Source organism: Kogia breviceps, chromosome 8 (genome assembly GCF_026419965.1).
Source record: "Kogia breviceps isolate mKogBre1 chromosome 8, mKogBre1 haplotype 1, whole genome shotgun sequence".
Taxonomy (NCBI): Eukaryota; Metazoa; Chordata; class Mammalia; order Artiodactyla; family Physeteridae; genus Kogia; species Kogia breviceps.
The window spans coordinates 22,809,045-22,828,064 of record NC_081317.1 but is presented as its reverse complement, the minus strand read 5'-3'; the positions used below and the strand labels follow the sequence as shown (position 1 = coordinate 22,828,064).

Genomic DNA, 19,020 nt, shown 5'->3' with positions numbered 1-19,020 from the left:
GAGTTATTTGTACTGAGGTGGATGGACCTAGAGTTGGTCACACAGAGTGAAGTAAGTCAGAAAGAGAAAAACAAATACTGTATGCTAACACAAATACATGGAATCTAAAAAAAAAAAAATGGTTCTGATGAACATAGGGGCAGGACAGAAATAAAGACACAGATGTAGAGAATGGACTTGAGGACATGGGGAGGGAGAAGGGTAGGCTGGGATGAAGTGAGAGAGTAATATTGACATATATACACTACCAAATGTAAAATAGATAGCTAGTGGGAAGCAGCTGCATAGCACAGGGAGATCAGCTCGGTCTCGACCACCTAGAGGGGTGGGACAGGGAGGGAGGGAGGGAGACACAAGAGGAAGGGGATATGGGGATATATGTATGCACATTGCTGATTCACTTTGATATACAGGAGAAACTAACACAACATTATAAAGCAATTATATTCCAATAAAGATGTTAAAAAAATACCCCATAATATTTGGTTTAGATATGCACAGATTTCTTTCTCTGGGCCAATCTCACCTATAGGTGAATTTTCCACCATGGTTTAGACATTTGGGAAACTAATTAGAAAACTGAATCTGATTTAATCCCCTCCTAAGGTCAACACACACGTTTGCAGAGAGGAACTGGGTGACTCCAAGTCCCATTTTCTGTGCAGGAGGCCTCGGGTGCCCCTTCAAGACTGTAGCCTCTGTTGCAGGAATACACCACGCTGGGTCCAGCAGTACTGTTTTCAACTTCAGCTTTCCCGTTCAGGAACCCAAGTGGAGCTTCACACTTGGTCTCTAAAAAGAAAAAGAAAAGTTTCATCTTAAGTGATTTTCCCAATCCTCTTTCCTTCTGCAAAGAACTTGTATCACTTATTTAATAATTTAGAAAGAAAAAGAAAAGAAAACCACAGAGTAACAGGATCCATACAGAACATTTTCTTACTATCTTGCATTTCAGAGATAGAAACTATTCAAACCATTATCATTGCAGTTTGAATTAAACCTGCTGCAAAATGGAAACAATTCCCTCACCCACAGCATAGCAATTTCCTATTCCAGACATAGGTGTTTCCTTTTCAGTCTCCTCTCCTTTCACCCTGCACGTACATTCACACACTTTTTGATAATGAACAACTGAGATTAAAAAATGCAATTACTGGGAATGCCCAATGATGCCTTTCTGTGACCTGAGATGTTACTCAATGTTTATGTATGTGTTTATGTATACACACACATGCACACACGGTTCTTTTTTAGAACTAAAAAGTCATATTCCCCATTGAATTTCAGCCATATAATATTGCTTAAAAGACTTAAGATTCCTATTGCATACAAAGTCAACTGATTAATCTATACTAGACAGTATGGTTGAAACAACAGTGAACAAAGATTCAGGTACCCCAAGTCCTAGCATTAGCTCTGCCACTAACTTCATTTCTGATACTGGGCAGGTCACTTCCCCTCTCCCAGCCCGTTTTCACTCATTGGTCAACTCAAGGGTCTGGACTAGATTATTCAAGAGGCCCCTTCTAGTTTGAAAATTTGATGACTCCTCCAGAATTATTAAGAGAAAAACATTTTTAAGCCTGCCGTTTCGATTGGTTTGTAACTATTATTTACATACATTGTCTTTCGGCAGAGGAGTAATACGAGCCATATCCTAGGAACAGAGTCACCTGTATTCACCCACATCCTGCTGAATACACTTGACTGTTCTTATACAATGAGTTAATGAAAGTTCCACACAGTGTGAATATTCATTTATTGGACAGTGGTACCAACATCATTTTAAGAAGATGTCAGTATTGCCCAGGACTGTTACCAAGGCAACAGCTCCAAGCCTTCTAATTTATCATTATTTTGGAGAAAATCCCATAAAACGGCAGGTAAACTCAATAATTAACTAGTTTCTAAACAAAATGTTTGCCATTCCAGTGTCAACAATCTTGTGCTCTATTCCAGTTTAATCATTAATCTCTACCACAGTGTTTCACCCTTCTATTGGTTTGGTGCCCTTGAGCAAAAGCCTGTAAAATGTTCTCATGCAGTTCACAGAATCAATTTTTTTTTTTTTTTTTTTTTTTTTGCAGTACGTGGGCCTCTCACTGTTGTGGCCTCTCCCGTCGCGGAGCACAGGCTCCGGACGCGCAGGCTCAGCAGCCATGGCTCACGGGCCCAGCTGCTCCGCGGCATGTGGGATCTTCCCGGACCGGGGCACGAACCCGTGTCCCCTGCGTTGGCAGGAGGACTCTCAACCACTGCGCCACCAGGGAAGCCCCAATTATTTTTTTAATTACAAAAATGACTTATAAAGAAAATGTGGCCACATTGTTATTTTGTGTCCTTAGTATCGTTTTGGTGACTAAGTGTCATTTGACTTACTTTTGCACGTTGCCACCCGTCCACTCCACTGTCCATTCTCCTGACAGACCCGTTCCCTGTTCCCCTGTGAATCAATGAAAACAGGTCACTGACAAGATGGTACCTGTATAATGAAAAACTAAGGGAATGCAAAATCACCTCAGATGTGAACTTGAAACTCTTGGCACTGGAATGCTAAATAAATTCATTAAATAAATATAGTTTAAGAGGTAGGTTTAAACTTTCAAAAATGTTTTCATCAAGTTACCTCAAAATTCGTATTCTGGCTGATGAGTGTAATTAAGGTACAGACTTTGTTTCACTTTTTGTTTAAATGATAACTAATTATAACCAATAGCAAAGACTGATGAAGCATGTGTCTGAAATGTCAGAGAGGTATATTTGCTTAGGATACTTAAAAATATTTTGAATTAAATTGATTTTTTAATATCTGAGAGTTACAGCAAAGAAGGTGAATTCGTTTATTTATACCCCTGGACACGAAACATGTCAAGATATCTTATTGGTATCAGGATTGACTTTTTGACAATGTAACGTATCCATTAAAGATAAACTTACCCTATTAAGGTCCCCAGCAAGTAAAATTTTATATATTTTGAGTAAAAATCTTTCTAAAATTTATTTCCCTGCCTTCAGAAATAGAGTGAAAAATAATGTAATTTACTTTAAAAATATTTATAGTTGTTATTCTCAATGCACTTTGGGTATATTTTCCAATATCCCATAGCCCTTTGGGGCTATACAGGCTGTTTCCCACCCCCCCCCCTCCCCCTAGAGTTATTATAGGCTGAGCTAGGCTAAGATGGATATAATTTTTATGAGTCCTTGCTTCCTCTTTTTTTGTTGTTTATCTTTTACTGTAATCATCAGTGTTCCTAATGATAACCTTTTCCCATGTTTTCAATTCCTAATTTACTATGGAATAATAAGATAAATAAAATTCTCTAACATCATATGTTAAAAAAAAAAAGATTATGTTCCAAGTAATGTATTAAGGGGCTTGACTCTAAGTCAAGTATATGAACCTTAGCACATGGATTTTGTGTCATGGCTTTTCAATCCTCAGAGCTCTTTGGATACATAACCTCTTGAAGCTGTGTCCTAAATTAGCAAGATGTCTGAAAAGGAGCAATCGCCTCGACTTTGATTTTCATCTGATTGACTGATGTCTTTTATCCTTAATCTTCCATTCAAAGGTATTTCCTTTGAGCTATCAGTTTAATTACTGACAAATCTTTACGTATAAAAATTCCATTGACTTTGAACCAATAAAATTAAAATTTAAAAAAAATATATTTATCATTTTCTTCTTATTGAAAAAATAATATGTTTTGACTACAGAAAGGTTGGAAAACATGAAAGAAAAGTACAAAGTTTTCTAGGATTCTTCATTCAGAGATAAACCCTGTTAACAATTGCTGTACTTTTGTTGTGTTTATATATTTATGTATGCACAGGAAAAGATACTATTACAGCTTGTGAATTATTTTTTATTACTTTTGAGGAAGTATATGACAAGCCATCAAAGCCAACTCCCTATTTGTGTACTTCCCGAGTGGACTACACTCAAGTAGCTAATTTTAGTCAATAGGTTAGCATTTTTCCCACTAAGATATTTTCCTTTTTCTTCCAATAATTCACATAATATTCTGTTTCAATTATGTCAATTTTTGTTCCAATAAAAACTCAACTCTATTTTCTGTAACTATTGCTGTAAAAAAAAAAAAAAATCAAACACTGTCTGTTGGTTCCCTCCTTAGTAAGTTGCAAATTTTATCATGCTTTTCCTTCTTTCTTTTTCCTCTCTCTATCCCTTTACTTATCTTGTTTTTGTTTTTGTTTTGTTTTTTATCTGGAGTTTTAGATCCAGATTAGCATCAAGTTACTATTGTTGACATAATGTATCTGCTTAATCAACAATTAAGTTAGATAGTTATAGTAAGTTTTAGAATCATAGAAACCGCTTTATTGCTCACTACCAGTGATTTTAGAACATGACTATCCCATTTTTGAGTTATTTGATTTATTCCTCAGTTGCCTGTAGTGATTTTTATTTCGAGAAGACTGCATGTGTAGTAAAATGTTTGAGATTTAGATGGCTCAAAGAAGTTGTTTACCTTACATAAAAATGATCATTTATTTATATATTAGAAAATTTTAACATGATTTACATTAGCTGTCTTAATTGCTTTGTCTGATTTTGGTAATAACATGCATACTAGGAGTAATGATAATAACTACCCTCCTACTGAACTCAGACAATGCATAAAGGATGGTGCTTGATACTTTCTTTTATCTCCAGTCCCTGCAGTAACTTTGCAAAGGTGGTTATATCATTTCTACTACAGATGGGATGAAACAGAAGCTCAGAGAGGTTCAGTCAGTTCCCCAACATCTTTCATCCAGCAAGAGCAGAGAGCCTGTAACAGACGTCTGCTGGGACCAAGTCCCTATTCTTAACCACTTTTCCAGCCATTGACCTTTGGTATCTGGGGCACTTGTTAAAAATGCAAAAATTCAAATTCAACAGTTCTTTTTTGGGTAAGACTTTTCCCTAATGGTGTGTTTTTCCATCCAGAGGCATTATAGTGTCTGGGTGCCTCTATTTGTTTTTTTTCTGACATCAGTAGCCATGATGATGATAACCTAAATCCATTAATTCATAAGAGTTGCAAATTCTGAGATTTAAATTCTATAATTATTGACTGATTTCATCTACTATTTGGTTACTCAGTCATCCAGTTAGCATTGAAAAGATACTTTTCCCCCTTTCATTGTTTTCAAAATATTGAATTTGCTCATGGGCATCCCCTAAAAGTTACCAACTAATTTTCTTCTAGTATCATTGTGAGTCTACTGTCATTCATGACGTATTTGATGTGTTTCAGTCCATTAAAGTTATTACCCTTATTGATGCCAAAATGGTCTCATCTTGGCCTGTGGAAGCCTCATCTGATTGGCTCCTGAGGTTTTTTTTTTTTTTTTTGCGGTACGCGGGCCTCTCACTGCTGTGGCCTCTCCCGTTGCGGAGCACAGGTTCCGGACGCACAGGCTCAGCGGCCATGGCTCACGGGCCCAGCCTCCCGGCGGCATGTGGGATCTTCCCAGACCGGGGCACGAACCCGTGTCCCCTGCATCGGCAGGCAGATTCTCAACCACCGTGCCACCAGGGAAGCCCCTGAGGTTTTTTTTTAACATGTCACCTTTGATAGGTTCCCTCCTAAGTCATATGATAAGCTTTTCTAGGCTAATCTTTTACATTTCATGTTCCAGACCTGGACTTGGTTATTTCTGTAAGTAACTGGACATTAATATTTAGAAAAACCTTCTCAGGTGATTCAAACATGTAGCTTGGGATAAGAACAATTGTGATAGCATCTCTCTCAATTTTGTGGTTAACACTGGGATATTTCCAAAATTTTTAAGGTAAATTATCTACTTCCTCAAATTTAATGACCCATCAGTTTGCTATATATTTGTTTAGATTTTATACCACTTTTCTTCTTAACAAATTGCAAGATTAGTACTCTCACATGAGGAGCAACTGAGTTTCAAAAACAGAAAAACTCTTTAATTCCAATAACCATTACATTACCATCCTTCTTTCCCCCCACCTTTTTTTTAAAAAAAAATCTTTTTAGGAAATAAAACAAGATCCACCTAAGCCTAGTTCCAGCTTTCATGGACCTATCTTATGAAAGTTCTCTGGTTCTATGGTCAGTAGAAAAAAAATGGAACATGCTATACACATTTAACAAATCACTGGCAATGCATACTTCTGCAAAACCTACATTTAATACCATTATAACAGCAAAACAGGAAAGAAGTTTCCCGAAAAACCAAAGGACAACACTATGTAATATAAAACAGGCCTCTTAAAGTTCAAGTTTCATGATGTGATCATGCTTTTAGCAAATTGACTGCAGCATTCACACCAAAGTAAATAGGTGCTGCTGATGGGATTTTAATATTACAAACCAGGCAAGCGTGGTCTTGAGACCTACCATGGTATTTGGTTAGAAGTGCTCTGAGGATTTTTTCAGGCCATACCTGCCTTGTGGGAACCTGGAATCTCAATCAAAAACCCTCCAAGGTATTTGGGCCCATTGCTTGAGGAAACCCTAGCTTTGTATAACTAAATCCTTATGGTTGCCTCCTCACAGTGACAGATGGACTGTGTAGAATACAATTAACAGGAGGTGAAAACACAGATTTAAATGACCAACTAAAGTCTTGTGCCTGGTATGCAAAGTTCCTCTTTTTTTTTCATGGCTTTGATTCTTTAATTTGAGGCTTACTTTGCTTTTTAAAATTGTAAGTCACTTTAAATATTTCTTAGAGAGTGCTAAAATATAAGGTAACAAAGTATAGAAAAGTCTTTTAGGACCCAAATCAATGAAACAAAATGGTGTAACACTAAAAATATTCCTAAGTATATTGGAAAAACAAATTAATGCTAGTTAAACAATTTGTTCGCTTACCTCTAATTCATATCCAGTTTCACAGTGATAAATAATCATGCTTTCAAAGCTGTATTCACTGCCAAACACAAACCCATGTTCTGGACTTTCAGGTTTCCCACAAGAAACTGGACTGCAGGATTCATCAGAAAATGGTGGCTCCCAGGTGCCATCAATCTAAAATAACAAGTTATAAGTTACATTTAGAAATTAGTACACATGAATGAAGAAGTCTGCACATATTGGTTGTATAACAGAATAATCTGCAAATGATAGAGGACCTAGAACTTGGCCCTACTTCTGCCACTTACTATCTTTGGCCTTAAAAAACGCACATTAATTATCAGATGGCTTTAACAGTCATCACTAAACAATTTTAGACATTTCTGAAACTCACAAAACAAGCATTTTCTTCCTGATAGAATCCTTTCAAAAATCAAGAACACCAAGAAGTATGTTTTCATTATGATGCATGAGGACTGGATGGTAGATACGAATATTCCATGACTTATGGTAATACACCCTTATATTTTACATAATTCTGTGTTTTAATCTAAAGCTGATGAGAAACTGCAACTTTCAGGCATACAATCCAAAGTTTAAAAAGATGGCTTCCTTTTCTCCCTTTCCAGCATGAATACTTGAAAACATTCTATCATATATTGTGAGCAAGTCACATGGTTAAAGAAAAAAAAAGACACACATATATTTACTTTATTTCCTCACCACCACAGTTAGAATTAACATTTTCCAGCCTTCTTTTCAGGTATAGTGAGGCATACACAGATGTTTCCCTTGAAGACTGTTATTCTCTTGCTAATGCTGTTTTGTTTTCTTTGAGGAAATAGCATATGAGTTGAATAGCAGTCTAAAACAAGACTTGAGGCTAAGCCCTTTATTCTACAGATAAGCCAGAAATAATTTTATATATATATACATATATATATGCCTGCTTCATAATTATCCATTCCCCTAATGTCAGAAATATACATTGTATCTAATTTTTCAATACTGTAAATAATGCTTCAATAAATATATTTTTTGCACAAATGATTCTGGGTATTACTATTAACTTTTAAAAGCAACATAGTATTATTTTCTTTTGATATATCTGGAGTTTATTTTGGTATATATTAATTTTTTCCCTAGTGGTTACTTCATTGTATCAGAAAAATTTGTTTATTAATGATTCCTTTCTTCACTGACTTGTGATGATTCCTTTATCAGGATCTACTTTTTTTTTTTTTTTTGCGGTACGCGGGCCTCTCACTGCTGTGGCCTCTCCCGTTGCGGAGCACAGGGTCCGGATGCACAGGCTCAGCGGCCATGGCTCACGGGCCCAGCCGCTCCGCGGCATGTGGGATCTTCCCAGACCGGGGCACAAACCTGTGTCCCCTGCATCGGCAGGCAGACTCTCAACCACTGCGCCACCAGGGAGGCCCAGGGTCTACTTTTGACTTATTTCTTCCATTCCATTCATTTCCCCTTCTACCGAATTTTACACTAATACCACACTGATAGGAGCTTGGCAATTCTAAGTAGCTTTATTAAAGTGACACAAGTAGTAAGCAGAGGCAGAATTTGACTCCAATTTTTGTTTCTGCTACCTTTGCTCTTATACTAAAACTGGAAACATATTCGGTAACAATTAGGCCTCATTTCTACACATAGAAAGTCTATGTGTAGACCATACACATAGTTAATCTGTCATGAATCTCTTGTTATAGATATTTTAATATTTTACTTACCTTTGGGACTTTTCACCTGCCCTTGGCACTTTCTTATTTTTAAAAATGGGACCATTGGAAAGAAAGATATATTTTATTATATTTCTACCAAAAAACTTCTCTAATTCTTTGATATGGTTGGAAATGAGACATTTTCTCTTTTCAGGACAGCAAGATACTACCTTTGTGGATATATGTATATGTATATCTATATACACACACTTACATATACATATATCTATATACACACACATATATATAGTATAATATACACTTACATATACACACACACACACACACACACACACACACACACATAGTATAATATATATAAATGAGTTATACCCTACATGTTCTAATTAAGACAGAGAATCTTACCTGACATGTTGATATATTAACCCCCTCATAGGTATACCCTTTTGCACATGACACAGAAACTTGCTTATTCACACTGAAATCATCCCCATGAACAAGTATGTGTGTTATGCTTTCTGGCAAAGGACATTTCTTAGGACTGCAAGAGATTCTCTCAGGGAACCAACGACCATCTTTCTGACAGGTGAATGTGTCTATTTCTGTATCCATCATATAACCTTCTAGACACCTGCAATGGAAAAGTAAAAATGAGTGCCTTAAAGAGAGTGCAATATAGTTGGTGACTTATTCTTGGATTCAAGAAGCTGTTATAAAGCTTAGTAGACATTTTATGTGATGTGTTAGAAATTACTCAAATGTCAGGGGGATGGAGCTGCCTTGCAAAAACACCAAGAAAACAATGACAACCAGATGAATCCTTAGTTACCCACATTAAGGATTAGCCAAGTCTAAAGTTGCTTCAAATGTTGTTGACATGATTTACCTTTGTTCTGGATAATATCATTACTAAATTTATTTTTATTATGAAAATATCTAACAGTTCAAATAACTCTAGACGAAGTCCAAAATAGACTCAGATACTAGTAAGAATATAACACAATTAACATTTTGGGGGAATCTACTTTGTGCCAAATGAAGTCCTCTACATAGGGTGTGTCTTTTAATCCTGTTTAGTAGGTAGGTATCATGTAACCGTAGTATTGGTGTTCAAACTCAAGTCAAGCTGGCTCTAAAATCCTCTATGATTTTAAAAATTTGCACTTTTCCATTCAGCAAATGTTTACGGAGCATTTGTTAAATTCTAGTCCCTGTTCTAATTGCTCTACAAATATGAACCCATTCTCATGTCAACCCTATGAATAGGTGTGATTATTTTCTTTATGCCCATTTTTCAGATGAAGAAACTGACACCAGAGAGATTAAATAACTTTCCCAGGAAGCGACAGAGCTGAGATTCCTACCTACAGAATCTGGCTCTAGAGTCTATGCTTTTACCACTATATTATGTTGCTTTTTAAATTAAACCATTTAATTAACTAACATATATGGGGTGGATATATTTTTTTAAATTTCACAAATTACCAGGCTAGGTAGCAGTCACAGGTTTTGCAAACTTGGTACGATCTGTTTACTAATAAGTGAAGATTTGAAGACAGTCAACACACAAGGAAAAACAAATAGGTGAGTCTTGGGAAGTAGGTCTTATTGTGATTTCTCAAGGTATCTGAGACACCAACATCCAAATAGAAAATTGAAAATGCATGTCAAAAGTGAGGAATAATTTTTGTTTTTCTTCTTGGTGCATAATCCACTATTCTTTAGGTTTCATTACAGTGACAATCCTCCCTTGGGTCTATTTCTTACTGTAATTAAGAGAAAATGAAGGTAGAGCTAAAATGTCTACAACACACAAGCTTAAGAAGAGTTATTAAATTATTAATAAAATCTAAGAAGCCAATATGTAAAGGATAATCCATAATTCCTTCAGAGATATCAATAAAATCTAAATTGATTTAGAGGGTTGAGATATATTTACACATTACAGGCATTTATTCCAATAAAAGTTTAATTTATAAATTCATTCCATATTTTCTCATCTTTTTTTGATACTACATTTTAAATAGAGAACTCTTCTGCAAAAATCACTATCTGTGCATTAAATGCTTACTTTGCTCCGACAGCATACGTTGGATGTCCCCTCAAGACTATCTCCCTATTAATGTTGACCAATTAAAGTGTGTGATTTTTGACCTGAATTCTTCAGCTTTTGCCTTATTTCCCCAATATCTGCATATATGAATATAATCATTAGGTGATACCGAAGAAATTTATCAGCATAATGTTTACAAAAGAGCCTGTGATTTAAGAGATATTAAAGCTAGCTAGAGGATCTTGCTGTTCCATGAAGTGCAACAGAATATGATAATTATATTAGGAACTACAGTCTGAAAGTGTAGAAATTTATTCTTACAAGTCAATGGATTTCTGAATAATTGTGGATACAATAAAGCCAAGTGTTAAAAGTTTCAGTTTTTGGACAGAAGTCCAGAGAGGGTGTTTTCTTCCCAGTTAGTTAAATTTTTGCCCTATCACTTTTCATATTACAACCCTCCTGCCTGTGCCCCTTGGAGACTCTAGAGCCATGGTCTTACCTGAGTTTCACTTTACTTCCATAGGTGTGTACCTCTCCAGTTGCCACTGCACTGGAGACAGGTGGTGGGGGTCCACAGGACAGGGGCTCGCAGACAGGATAAGGCTGGCTCCACGTCCCTTTCTCAGTACAAATCAGATCTGAACTGCCTCGGATGACATACCCAGATCTGCAGTTGTAAGTTATCACATTTTCCTCCAAAGAGCCACTCTCACTGGTGAATGCATTTGGTATCGTTGGGGGAGAACCGCAAGAAGTGTGTTCACAGCGTGGGAAGCCAGAGCTCCATTGGCCATTGGCTTCGCAGGTGATTTCAGAAAGTCCCAGGAGCTGGAAGCCTTTGAAGCACTGAATCCGAGCTGCCTGTCCGCAACCAAAATCTGTCCTGTTGACCGCTCCATTTTGAATGACTGGTGGGGCACATGTGCAAGGCAGGCAGGAAGGTGGGCTGCCACTCCAGGAACTATTGGAGAGACACTTTCTTGAAGGACTCCCATGGAGCTTATAACCGGGAAAGCACTGATACTGTATATGCCCCCCATGATAAAAGGAGAAGCCATTAGGGAAGCCATGGGCAAGGTCTTCAGGAGGGCCACAGTTGGCTGGTTTACACAGAGGAACCTGGGTATCCCAGTTACCATTCGATTGACAGATGAGTCTGGGGGAACCGTGCAACACGTAGCCGTCTTGACAATGGAACACCACTTTCTTCCCGAAGCCATAGTCCAGGCCATCCATCACCCCATTTGCCACCTGTAGTGGGGGGGAACACCTGACAGGCACACAGATGGGAGTCGTCCCACTCCAACTTCCATCAGCAAGACAAACACGACTGCTGACCCCCTCCAGCAAGAACCCTTCATCGCAAGTATACTCAACCTCTTTTTGGAACGTATACTCCTCTCCCTTTACCTGGCCATTTGCTGAGACTGGAGGCGAACCACAGTCTACGGGAATACAAATTGGCTCATTCCTATCCCAATTTTTATTTTCTTGACACATTCTCCTGTCGGTGCCATTCAACACATACCCAGGATTACACTCATAGTACAGTATGCTCAGGTATGTGTAGTTGCTTCCTTTGATGGAGCCATTCATAACTAGATTTGGTTTGGGGCATGAGATGGCCTCACAGAGTGGGGAAGTACCACTCCATTCTTTATTCTGTAGACAAAGTCTTACGTCGGAGCCCACCAGAGTGTGCCCGGGTTTGCAGCTATACTGTATGGCACTGCCCACGGTAGTCTCTGTAAAATGCAAAAAGCCGTTTTCAGGAGCAACAGGCAGGTCACATTCAACTGAAATGCAGGACGGCGCACTGCCATTCCAAGTTCCATCCTCCTGGCAGATCAGCACAGGGTTCCCCAAGAGTTCATATCCTGGATTACAGGCGTATGAAACCAGGGTGTTGTATCGGAATTTTGCTGAATGTGTAGCAGGAGATCCCTTTGGGTTTCCCCAGGTTTTAGCCACTGTCCCCAGATGATGAGGCGGGTGAGGAGTCACATATGGAACTTCCATCATGTCTTCTTCTTGGTTAAAATATTCCTGACCATCTCTGACCTTAGTACAGTCTCCAAAGTCAATGTGAGGGGGGAGACCGCAGTCTATGAGTACACATGTTGGGATGGAGCTTGACCATCCCGACTCTTCACAGGTCTGCATGGCGTGACCAGCGACCTGGAAGCCAGGGAAGCAGCTGTAGATGATCATGGCGCCATAGCTGTAATCTGCACCTTCTACGAAACCGTTTTCAATGGGATGTGGGGGATCACAGTGGATGGCACTGCAAGATGGGACCTCCACATCCCAATCACCTGTCTCTAAACAAGTCAAGGCTTTGGGACCTTTGAGCCTGAAGCCCCGGTCACAGGAGTAGGTAACGGTCTGCCCGTAGTGTAGGTTTGTGTAAGAGAACTTGCCATTCGAAATCTCCTTGGGCTTTGCGCACTCGATGGGTTGACAGGTTGGTTTTCTTCCAAGCCAGTGACCATTTTCCCCACAAAGAGTGGTAGAATTGCCCACCAACTCAAAGCCTGGCTTGCAGGTGTAGAGAGCTGTGCTCAGATAGGCAAGACCTTGCACGTCAATGATGCCATTGAGGATTTCCTCAGGTTGGGGGCATTCTACTGGCACACATTCTGGCAGTGGAGAGCTCCAGGTACCATCCGCCTGGCAGAAGGTGGTAGGATCTCCTCTTAAGGAAAACCCATCCACACAAGAATACTTGACAGTACTTCCGAAATGAAGAGCAGAAGAAGCAAGGACACCGAAGGAAATCAGCGGGGGTGGGAGGCAAAGAACCATCTTACAAACCGGAAAAGAGTCATTCCACTGCTGGGATGGCAAGCACTTCAGGACAGAGGGGCCCTGGAGGGCGTTCCCTTCTTTACAGGAAAATGTCACCACTCCCACCTCGGTGGTCAACTCCTTCAAAACCAGTTGGTTCTCCAAGAGGGGTGGCTCTGGGCACTTGGCGGGCACACACTTTTGGTTGGGCTTCTTATTCCATTTGCCAGATTTCAGGCACGTCCAAGAATGATCACCAATAAGCTCGTAACCCTCATTGCAGAAAAACTGAACCTTGGACCCTACTTCAAAATTTTCTCCTTTCCTGTAGCCATTCTGGATCGGGGGAGGTTTTCCACAGTTGAGAGGGATACACGACAGAGGGGATTCACTGTGCCAGTGGCGATTGGCTTGGCAGACAAATACAGGACTTCCGACTGACTTATAGCCTGGGTTACAGCGGTATCTCACTTCACTCTCAAAGGTCCTGCCAGCTGTATGCTGGATAACAGGGAGAAAACAATGAAGTACAATTTGTATAACACGTAATGCAACTGACAAAATACAGCAAATCACAGTAAAGAGGAACTAAACTAAAATGCCTATGTTAAAATGGATCAATTAAGACAGATGCAAATGAGGACTTGTATTTTTCCAGTAGGTCCACTCTATTTTTTTTTTTTTTTAAATAAACAAAAAGGATGGCAGAAGGTCAAGTTAGGTAATCCCTACAGCAGAAATGTTGGCCACAGTGGTAAGCCCATAATAAGTAAAGATCAATAGTCTCTAAATCGATTGATGAGTTGATGGAGCAATACCAAAATTATACATTACATGGTAAATTTAAAAAATCTCACTGACCAAAGCAGTGCTATAGTGTGTTGTTTTACTCACAGAAAAGGAAACATACACAAACATACATTTGTTTATGCTGTTAGATAATAAGGAAAACAAATATTTTTATGGATATGGACCTACTGTCAGAGTTTTGTGTTCATTCTTAATATAACTTTAAAAAATTGCTGCCATAACATAAGGGTGGAAAATAAAAAGTAATATTTTACCTTTTAAACAAAAAATTTAATATTCATACTCTCAACATTCAAATATATAAGTGAATAACATAATAAGAGGTCATTTTTAGGCAGTACAAAGATGAATTACTTATGAAAACTTTAAAAAGATTGCAATGGTTCTTTTGTTAATGGTACGTCTAGCTTCCATGGTGCAGTGAACTTCTTGGTATTTGGACATGATTATTTGTTTTGTTTATTTATTTATTTATTGGGTACCCCACATGCATGTAAACACCATGCCATCACAGACCTAATCCGTGTTATTAAATACTAGATCTCCAGTGCTTACCTGGCACCTAGTAGGAGCTCCAGAAATAATTGTTAAATGAATAAATGAAGAAAGCCTCCTTACCTAAACTAGACACCTTCTTCCAATGGAAAGCTAATACATCTGAGCAAAAGTCTTAAATAAAAGGCATTCACTATTGTTTTAGAATATAAAGGAGAAAAGGTACTATGTATGCGTGGGTTTTAAAAAACTGTTTAGTTAGAATACCGTCTCTTTAAAATGACCCTTGATTTGGAGGAACAGATTGTTACTCCTGTTTTCTTGATAGATTTAATGAGAAGACACATAGTAATGAGAAAGGAGGATATGTGTGGATCTGACAAACCCCTTTGTCCTGATGAAATTACCTTTAGGTTCCCTAAAAGAAAACTGCAAAAACCACCTTATGGTGAATGGATGGTTTACCCCCATCTTTTGTCTAAAAATAAGAAATGATAACAGATTTCTCTAGGTTCCATTTAGACCTTGATTTCTATAAAAAATAAACGATACATCCATCTTGGAATAACTTTTTATAAATCAAAATAGTATCTCTTAAAACTATTTTATTCTAACATCATAGCTGGGCTAAGATATTGCTGTAGAGTGTTTCAAGTGCCTATATGCTAGTAGAAGGTAGAAAGCTATAGATGAAAAGGATTCATGACCTCTATCAAGTTCTCTCCAATATTTACCACCAATAGATTTAGCAGCTTCTGTCATTCACCTATTAGTCTATTCATGTCCCTGCTTCTGAATAAGCCACAGTGGGCTGGCCCTGTAAACGATGAAAGCCATGGACACTTGTGAATCAGTCTCTTACCTCCAGAAATCCATTCTCAACCTTTGGTGGTTCATTGCAAGATACAGGGTGGCATGTGGGTATGGGGTCACTCCACTGTCCCGTGGCTTCGCAGGCACTCTTCTTCTCCCCTTTGATGTAGAAGCCCCTGTTGCAGCTATAAGCCACCACGGCTCCAAAACTGTAGTTTGATCCAATCGCATAGCCGTTCATGATGCGGGGCGGCTCTCCGCAGCGCACGGGGATGCACTGGATGGACATGGGGGAGGGATACCACTGCCCACCTCTCAGACATTCAATCTTTGCTGAGGTGTTCAGTATGAAACCCTCCGTGCATTTGAAGCTCACAACTGAGCCTGCGGCAAATTTTGCTTTGCTCACAGATTCCAAGATGCTGTAGGAAACAGCAGGGGGTTTTTCACAAAAGTGAGCTATACAACGGGGCACGGCCTGACCTTCTGGGGGAACCCACTTGCCCTGGGCATTGCAGAGGAGCTGGGAGTTGTCTGCCAGGCTGTAACCATCTGAACAATAGTAGAATGCAATGTCTCCAAATAACCGATGGGCAGTCTCTGGAGAGGCATGTTCCACACTGGGGGGCTCATCACAGGAGACAGCCAGACACTGCTGGTCACTTCGGCTCCATTTGCCATTGGCCAGGCACTCAATGGTGTCAGGACCGGCAAGGGTGTAGCTATGAGATTAGGGAGAAAGGAACAGTAACGAAGCACATTATTTGAGAAAACGTGTTTGCATCTTCTTATTCTGCTTTTATTTTGTAAATCTTTCCACCAATAACTTTACTTTTATCCTTTATCCTTCAAAACAATATTTACTATTTGAATTTGAGCTTGTTGATCAAATGACCTTCATTTAAGATATACATCTTGGGGCTTCCCTGGTGGCGCAGTGGTTGAGAGTCCGCCTGCCGATGCAGGGGACGCGGGTTCGTGCCCCGGTCCGGGAAGATCCCACATGCCGCGGAGCGGCTGGGCCCGTGAGCCATGGCTGCTGAGCCTGCGGGTCCGGAGCCTGTGCTCCGCAACGGGAGAGGCCACGACAGTGAGAGGCCCGCGTACCGCACACACACACACACACACACACACACACACACACACACAAGATATACATCTTGTTATTAATATTAGGGCTTATTCAGAAAGGGAAGTGGATTTTGCTATTTATATTACCAAATGTAAAATAGATAGCTAGTGGGAAGCAGCCGCATAGCACAGGGAGATCAGCTCAGTGCTTTGTGACCACCTAGAGGGGTGAGATAGGGAGGATGGGTGGGAGACGCAAGGGGCAGGAGATATGGGGACATATGTATATGTATAACTGATTCACTTTGTTATACAGCAGAAACTAACACACCATTGTAAAGCAATTATACTCCAACAAAGATGTTAAACAGAAAAAAAGAAACTCTAAAAATTGTTACACATTTCTTTAAAAATAAAAATGAGGACTAAGCTACGGTCCTGTCTGACTCAATTCAAAGTTGGAACTTCATCTATCTATAGATGATTTCCATTGCTTAATTTGATCAATAGTCTTTGAAACAAAAGCTCTGATGAACCACAGGTAGCCTGCGTATAACTCCTAGTTATCCACTGGCTTATAGTCAATGAACTTTAAAGGAGGGATTATAATTTCAGTCTCCATTGTTTCCTAAACCCTTAACCATGTGGTTAGCATAAAAAGCTGTGTCTGCATATGGCTTTGCTATTCAACCAGCATGAATAAATTTGGCTTTGTTTATGCACAGGTGTTTCCCCATATATGATGATAGATGGACGACTTACAAAAATCTTAAATTATGCTCAAGTGCTCCCCCAATGAAGCACGACAAAGTATTAGGGTACGCAGTATTAGAATAAGTACATTTGAGTCATTCTGATTTTTATTCTCACTTTCGTACTGAAAAGAAAGAGGACAGGGAGTTTGAAAGGACTGTCTAACATCCGATCAGTCCGTCGTCTTGATAATAATGAAGCGTAAGGGGACTAAGATAATTTGGCACCAATTGAACCGTGTTTAGAAATACTAATTTCTTCATTTTGCAGATGAGTGAATGGTTGTTCAGACAGGCTAGGAAATCTGCTGAGAGTCACATGGATGCAAGCAGCAGTTAGGAGATGAATTTGGTTTACTAGATTCCAACCCTTCTATCTTTCCCATGATGTTGCTCTATCTCACTTCCTTTATTTATTTATTTTTGGGGGGAGATGACTCTCCCTTTGGATGTATGTATTTATTTATTTTTAACATCTTTATTGGAGTATAATTGCTTTACAATGGTGTGTTAGTTTCTGCCGTACAACAAAGTGAATCAGCTATATGTCTACATATATCCCCATATCCCCTCCCTCTTGAGTCTCCCTCCCACCCTCCCTATCCCACCCATCTGGGTGGTGACAAAGCACCGAGCTGATCTCCCTGTGCTATGTGGTTGCTTCCTGCTATCTATTTTACATTTGGTAGTGTATACATGTCAATGCTACTCTCACTTCGTCCCAGCTTACCCTTCCCCCTCCCCGTGTCCTCAAGTCCATTCTCTATGTCTGCATCTTTATTTCTGTCCTGCTCCTAGGTTCATCAGAACCTCTTTTTTTTTTTAGATTCCATATATATGTGTTAGCATACAGTATTTGTTTTTCTTTTTCTGACTTAACTTCACTCTGTATGACAGACTCTAGGTCCATCCACCTCACTACAAATAACTCAATTTCGTTTCTTTTCATGGCTAAGTAATATTCCATTGTATATATGTGCCACATCTTCTTTATCCATTCATCTGTCGATGGACACTTAGGTTGCTTCTATGTCCTGGCTATGGTAAATAGTGCTGCAATGTCCTCTCTCTTTTTAAAAGGAGGTCGGTTAGATCGCAATCGGTGGGTGTCCTGTGGAAACTGTATGGCAGTGTCATTAGTGCAACTTATCGGACCTGCCCTTCAGCAAAGATTCTTAAGTCATTAACTAGCAAATATTTCTCCTGAGGTCCCTTTTCATTTTATAAGGAATCGGCTCTTATAGAGAGATTGGAATTCCTTCACCCGCTCTGGCAAGATTTAGGAAATCTATAGGAAACAGAAAGATCAAGGAAAAAATGGAAGAGCATCATCAGAGATGTGTGTTCCTACCCTACCTACAGTCATATATTGTGCTATGGATAGAAGTGGCCTCAAAGCGAATACTCATAGCCTTCCCCAACAGCTGAGCACAGTCTCCAGTTAGGGTCTGCTGCAGTTCATTGTTGTGGAAAAGCTCAGTTCTTTGTATAAGAATCTGAGCTGAATACATTTTTGGACGGCTTCTGTCTTAAAGGATCCAGGAAGATATACAAAGACAGTATGTTACAACCATAATTTTATTATTAAAAATACATTGCCCTAGGTCTGAGTGCCTAGACTCTGCTATTCCTGTGTAGAATGTGCTCCATTTATAGAGGCTCTTTTATTTGGGTCTCCTTCAATTTATTTTATCAAT

The 19,020-nt window shown here is 39.2% G+C and overlaps 1 protein-coding gene across 1 annotated transcript in view; it reads right to left on the bottom strand.

Annotated features, from left to right (window-relative positions):
- SVEP1 (sushi, von Willebrand factor type A, EGF and pentraxin domain containing 1) overlaps nucleotides 1-19,020 on the bottom strand; it is a 193,390-nt gene that overhangs the window by 21,814 nt on the left and 152,556 nt on the right. Inside the window, exons 37-42 of the mRNA XM_059072281.2 lie at nucleotides 15,550-16,222; nucleotides 11,095-13,883; nucleotides 8,945-9,170; nucleotides 6,861-7,016; nucleotides 2,380-2,443; nucleotides 619-792 (exon numbers count right to left, since the gene is read on the bottom strand). Coding sequence (XP_058928264.1) covers nucleotides 619-792; nucleotides 2,380-2,443; nucleotides 6,861-7,016; nucleotides 8,945-9,170; nucleotides 11,095-13,883; nucleotides 15,550-16,222 — 4,082 coding nt within the window. The remainder of the gene's footprint in view (nucleotides 1-618; nucleotides 793-2,379; nucleotides 2,444-6,860; nucleotides 7,017-8,944; nucleotides 9,171-11,094; nucleotides 13,884-15,549; nucleotides 16,223-19,020) is intronic.